The 6,000-nt window shown below is 45.2% G+C and overlaps 1 protein-coding gene across 3 annotated transcripts in view; it reads right to left on the bottom strand.

The window, feature by feature from the left end:
- The window catches only part of chd3 (chromodomain helicase DNA binding protein 3), a 63,090-nt gene that overhangs the window by 40,475 nt on the left and 16,615 nt on the right, over nt 1-6,000 (bottom strand). For all 3 annotated transcript variants that reach the window (XM_062516226.1, XM_062516228.1, XM_062516227.1), the window contains exons 14-18: nt 4,499-4,690; nt 2,319-2,519; nt 1,650-1,787; nt 1,092-1,213; nt 379-552 (exon numbers count right to left, since the gene is read on the bottom strand). In XM_062516226.1, coding sequence (XP_062372210.1) covers nt 379-552; nt 1,092-1,213; nt 1,650-1,787; nt 2,319-2,519; nt 4,499-4,690 — 827 coding nt within the window. The remainder of the gene's footprint in view (nt 1-378; nt 553-1,091; nt 1,214-1,649; nt 1,788-2,318; nt 2,520-4,498; nt 4,691-6,000) is intronic.

Genomic DNA, 6,000 nt, shown 5'->3' with positions numbered 1-6,000 from the left:
CTCTCTTTCTCTCTCTATCTCTCGCTTTCTCTCTCTCGGCATTTCTCATCATTCCCCAATTTCATGCTTCACTTTATCCTGTCACTCTTAACCCCATATGAACACCTATCTCTCCCTCCTCTAAAACAACAAACAAGCAAACAAACAAACAAAAACGACAACACATTTGCACCTAATCGAATCACATTTCCCTTCCCACCCTTCTCCCATCCTTCTACACCCATTCCTCTCTGGACTCTCTTCATTGCTCTCTCTCTCTCTCCTCTCCTCCCTCTTTGTCTCTCTTTCTCCCTCCCTCTCTCTCTTTCTGCCTCTTTCTTTCTCTCCTTCCATCCCTCTTTCCTCTCTCTCTCCCTCATCTCTCTCCTCCGCCCTTACTTCTGCATGGGGCTGAGCTCCACGCGGACGATGAGCTCCGTCTTGGCCGGCATGTTCTTGAAGACGTCGGCCTTGAGCCGCCGCAGCATGTGGGGCCCCAGCAGGTCGTGCAGCTTCTTGATCTGGTCCTCCTTGGAGATGTCCGCAAACTCCTCCAGGAAGCCCTCCAGGTTGCTGAGAACACAAATACACACACACACACACACACACACACACACACACACACACACACACGTAAACACAGAGAGCACAACATGATATTATGATTGAACACGTTAACAACACAGAAGATAGAACAGAACAGAGCGTAATCCAGATGCCATGTGTTAGTGTATGAGTGTTTGATGAGTAAGTGGGCGCAGGAGTGGGCTTCAGGACTGGCTTAGTTGCTTGTTTCAAATAGCCACTCAGTTGGGCACTAGACACCAGAAGGGTATTCCAAGTACACGGTTTCGTGACAAACCTGCGTAAGTTAACTCAGAATAAGTGGTAAACCTTCTAATAGAAGAGCTGTATGGCTTCATTTGCCTGACAAAACCATGCCATAGGGCTCTTGTTGTAGAAGATTTTCCACTTACTCTGAGTTAGCTTACCCAGGTTTTTCACTAAAACATGTACTTGGAATACGCCCCCAGATGACTGAAACTGTAAGGGGCTTGTGGTGGAGCTTTGGGTAAGATGCATCACTACTGTGCCTGTGAGTGTGTGCTTACTTGAAACGGTTGGGTGTGAGGAAGTTGAGCAGGTGGAAAAGCTCTTCTAGATTATTCTGCAGTGGGGTCCCTGTCAGCAGCAGCTTGTGGTCGATCTTGTAGTCATTTAGCCTCCTGAAAAACTGTGGTCACACCCACATCCACACCCAAGCATAAACACAACAACCAGAAAACAATGGATGGAAATAAACAGGCATGAATAAACACAATTTAGCTGCAACGCTCATTTCTGCCAGGGGGTGGCACTGTAAAGCATCAGTGGCTCTGTTAGTGACCCTGTTGTTTTCTAAGAAATGAAGCAACTACCCACCGAAAATAAGTGACGCTGAAAGTCAACAGTCAAAATTGCATACACATATATCAACACATAAAGGGGCAAGCAAGACCGTCAACTTGTTTCCTTGTGTGTGCAACTGTATCCATGATTAAATTGAAGTCTACATGAATCCTTGTTGTACAGTATGTGGCAATACAGATTTTTATTACAGATGTAAATGCTCACTCTCTCTCTCTCTCTCTCTCTCTAACTCACACACACACACACACACACACACACACCTTGGACTGATTGTTTTTCAGACGATGAGCCTCGTCCACAACTAGACAGGCCCAGTCGATGGATTTAAGTGCAGTCTGGTCGATGGTCACCAGCTCATAGGAGGTCAAGAGCACGTGGAACTTGATGATGGCCTCTCTCTGTGGAACGACAGTCAGCAAGAAGAGTGACCACCAAGACCGCTGATGAACTTCTCCTTCTCTGTGCATATCTTCTTTACTGCAATCTTACACGTTACAGTACTGTATATCTTACATGTTATGTGAACTGGCATGTGTTACATGTTATACTGTATGTCACATTTCATATGTGCTGTCACGTGTTACATGTTAATATGTGGTGCTGTGCCCATATTCTTAGCTGTGGAACATGGACTGATGTGTGATTTATCCCCCTGGGGTCAGAAGACTATCTATCTATCTATCTATCTATCTATCTATCTATCATATCTATCTATCTATCTATCTATCTATCTATATATCTACTGTATCTATCTATCTATCTATCTATCTATCAATCTATCTATCTACATTGTTGTCTCCCCTCTGACTCCATCCTTCCTGTCATTTCTCTCTCCTCTCCTCTTTTAATCCCCTCCCTCTCTCTCCATCACCCCATCACAAGTCTAATCCACCCTCCATCCATCCATCCATCTCCTTGCTCTGTCTCACCCTCAGTTTGAAGGTCTTCTTCCCGCTCCTGACCGCCGACTCGTCGAAGGTGAACTCGTTCTCCCGGATGATGGCTCGGCTGTCCTTGTCGCCGGTGTAGGTCACCACGTAGAAGTCGGGCGCCCACATCTCGAACTCGCGCTCCCAGTTGATGATGGTGGACAGGGGGGCGCTGACCAGGAACGGCCCCTTAGTGTGACCCTAAAAAGGTGCGGGGGGGCAGAGAGAGACAGACAGACTGACAGACAGTCAGAGAAAGAGGAATGAAAGAACCTAGTAACAGCTGCTCCATTCGTAGTGTTCTTTTCCTCAGATAAAACCAAAACTGTCTCTGCTCTCTTGCTCTGTCTGTGCTCAATTTTGAAAACGATATTTGACACAAATCCCAAGGAATATTTACAAGTGGAAAACATAAGCTGCATTCATTCCATTGCATTGAATGTTGGTGGGGGCCACATCAAAGGAATCGAACATTTAACGACAAACAATGTCTTTGGTGGAGCTCATTTTAAATGAACAAAAGTGCGTTTGCTCATTTCTGTCTGACTGTCACATCAGCCGGAGCTATTTTTAAGCTCGTGCTCTGCCTCTATACCCAATTGCACTCTGTCCTATTCTAATTGATTTTCTTCAGCTCAAAGCCCTGCTTCATTTTGACTGGTTATACAATACCTCCAAGAAAACTGCACCATCAGCCTCGACCTCATCTAGCCTGCCACTCCAAGAAAGAACCACACTGCCTTTACCACTACGGCACGTGGCATCAATATTGCAAACGTAACTACCCGGCAGGAGTGTAAACCCTGGAGCTGTACTGTAGTTTCACGTGAGCATTAGGTACTGATGCATTTAGAGAGACTGCCAGCGTGTCAATCATCATAAATAGCTAATCAGATGAAAAGCAAAACGCCTTTGCATCTACTGGAACCGCTGCCTACAGTACATGCCGCATCAGAAACAGCTCCCAAGTAACAATGAAGGCTACAGAAATGTGAGGGTTATTCCCGTTCAGAACATGTTTGAGCAGGAACTAAGGAGACATGGTGTTTCGTACAACATGCGCCGTGTACAGGGCCCCAACCTTAGTTTTGATAAGATTCCTCCTGAGTCATTTAGCAATTCAATTCCTCGTTCCCCCCAAAAAACACTCTTTGGCTATCCGTCAACATGCTTTAATAATGTCCCTTTTCTCGAATCGACCACTCAGGTTGTTATGTCTAAAAATATTGCTAATTCTGAGAAAATATTGTGCCGGAAACTCCGCCCTATCGGTGGGGACGTGGTTTTAGCCAATCAGCGCTATTGTTTCGGCCGTGACCTCACGGAGTATCTCGACTTCTCTGAATAATGGATGGAGTGGAAGGCAACAGTTTCTCCTCCATCTGGTTGAGTGCTGAGGCAACGGGAACAGACTACGGTGTGTGAGTCTGAGAGGACCGGAGAAGACGGAGGGGGGGGATTACAGCAGTCTGAATGGAGAGTTAAAAAGGCTTCTGAGTACCATGCCAAAAAAGAAAAGCCTGGAGACACAGGGGTTTGCACAGTAGGAGGTGTCGGAGCTCAGAGAGTGTTGTACATTCAAGCGTTTGCCTCATTCGTGAAATGACTCAGCAAAATTTCGTCTGGACGATTTGTCCTGCACGGTGAATTCCAAGGCAGACGTATTTCCGTTCCATACAGTCTCACTGGCGACTGTTGACATTGTACTGTCACTGTGGTGCCATCATTTGTCACGCTGTTGAGGACTGGATGTGTCAAGTGAAACACTCAACCACTCAGTGATGAAGGAGGAATCTGGCATGCACTTTTATATATGGGGTCAAGTTACAGGAAGAGATCACATCGAGTTTAACATCCATCTCAAACGAATGTCTGCACTCTGTGACCATGTTTTCTTGGTTGTTAGACATCTTCATTGAGTTTGCATGACTTGTGTGACTGTGTGATATGTATGCAAGTCAACTTATAACTTGTAATATTCAACAGCTAACAAGGTGAAAAACAAAGGGCTTTTAAAAAAATAAAAAATAAATCTCCCCACGCTAACAACTGTCCCACCGGGCCAACTTGTAATAATCAACAGCTAACCAGGTTAAAAAAGGAAAAACGTTTTTTTTTTTTTTTTTTATCTCCCCACGCCAATAACTTTCCCAACGCATGGCATGGCAAGCCGGCCGTACCTCTTTGAAGAGGGAGTAGAGGAAGACGATGGTCTGGATGGTCTTGCCCAGGCCCATCTCGTCGGCCAGGATGGTGTCGGTGCCCTGCGCCCAGGAGAAGCGCAGCCAGTTGAGCCCCTCCAGCTGGTAGAGGTGCAGCGTGCCCCCCGTCACCGTCACAAAGTCCGGCTGCTCCTCGTACTTAATGGTGGGCTACACAGGGAGAGAGGGAGAGAGAGAGAGAGAGAGAGAGAGAGAGAGAGAGGAAAAGATTTAAAGTCAGGAGAGGAGAAAGAGAAAGAGAGAGAGAAATAGAGAGAAAAGAGAGAGAGAGAGAGAGAGAGAGGAAAAAATTGGAGTCAGGAGAAGAGAAAGAGAGAGAGAGAAAAGAGAGTGAAATAGAGGAGGAAGGAGAAGATTTGTAGTCAGGTGAGGACAGAGATTACTGGAAGAGAATACAACACAAAGTCCGGCTGCTCCTCGTACTTAAAGGGATAATCCGGAGTGAAATGCACTTTAGATAAATTTTTCGGACTATTGGGAGTACATACGTTGAGTTGACACCAAAATCATGTCATTCGGATGTATTTTGAGCAAGTTCGAGTTCACCGTTTTTAGCCAAAACTCGTTAGCCTGGAAGTGACCGGGGCAAGTCCTTTCGCCGCTACAAAACGCTATTTTTATACCTCTTCTACTGTTCCAACCAACACTACACTTACGTGGTAGTGAGTAGAGGGTCCCTAAAGCCAAACCGAAGTATCCCCACGTCTTTATGTGGTCGGATAGAGAGTCCAGAATGAATTTAATCGAGTCAGTACCTTTCCGGAAATGTCGCTGCTGCAGCTAGCAACGTGTTAACAACATTTTAGTAACATTTCCGGAAAGGTATGGACTATAGAGGTATAAAAATAGCGTTTTGTAGCGGCGAAAGGACTTGCCCCGGTCACTTCCAGGCTAACGAGTTTTGGCTAAAAACGGTGAACTCGAACATTCTCAAAATACATCGGAATTACATGATTTTGGTGTCAACTCAACGTATGTACTCCCAATAGTCCGAAAAATTGATCTAAAGTGCATTTCACTCCGGATTATCCCTTTAATGGTGGGCTACACAGGTAGAGAGGGAGAGAGAGAGAGAGAGGAAGGAAGGAAAAGATTTGTAGTCAGGAGATGAGTGAGTGGTTGCCGGAATACTATGAAGGATAACAAGAAATAATGTATTAGGGCTGTGTGCGTATGTTTGTCTGTATAACGACTGCGGCTGAATGTGTGTCTGTGTCTGTTATAGTTTAGATTTTGGATAAAAAAAAACAGAGTGATTGGAAAAAAAACAATTACTCTGCCACATTCTGTTCAGAAATAGTGTTTCGGAAATAGATACCATTTCAACTCACACAGCACTAGCGCAACTACTTGTATCAAGCGCATTCTCTGCTAAGTTTGTTGTTATCACTGTCAATCAAGGCGACCAAACTACTCAGAGATGTTATGCCAAGATGGCTAATCTAACGTTAGAACACACC

This window comes from Sardina pilchardus, chromosome 16, assembly GCF_963854185.1.
Source record: "Sardina pilchardus chromosome 16, fSarPil1.1, whole genome shotgun sequence".
NCBI lineage: Eukaryota > Metazoa > Chordata > Actinopteri > Clupeiformes > Clupeidae > Sardina > Sardina pilchardus.
The sequence above is the reverse complement of the archived record's forward strand: the minus strand, read 5'-3'. Positions and strand labels throughout refer to the sequence as shown.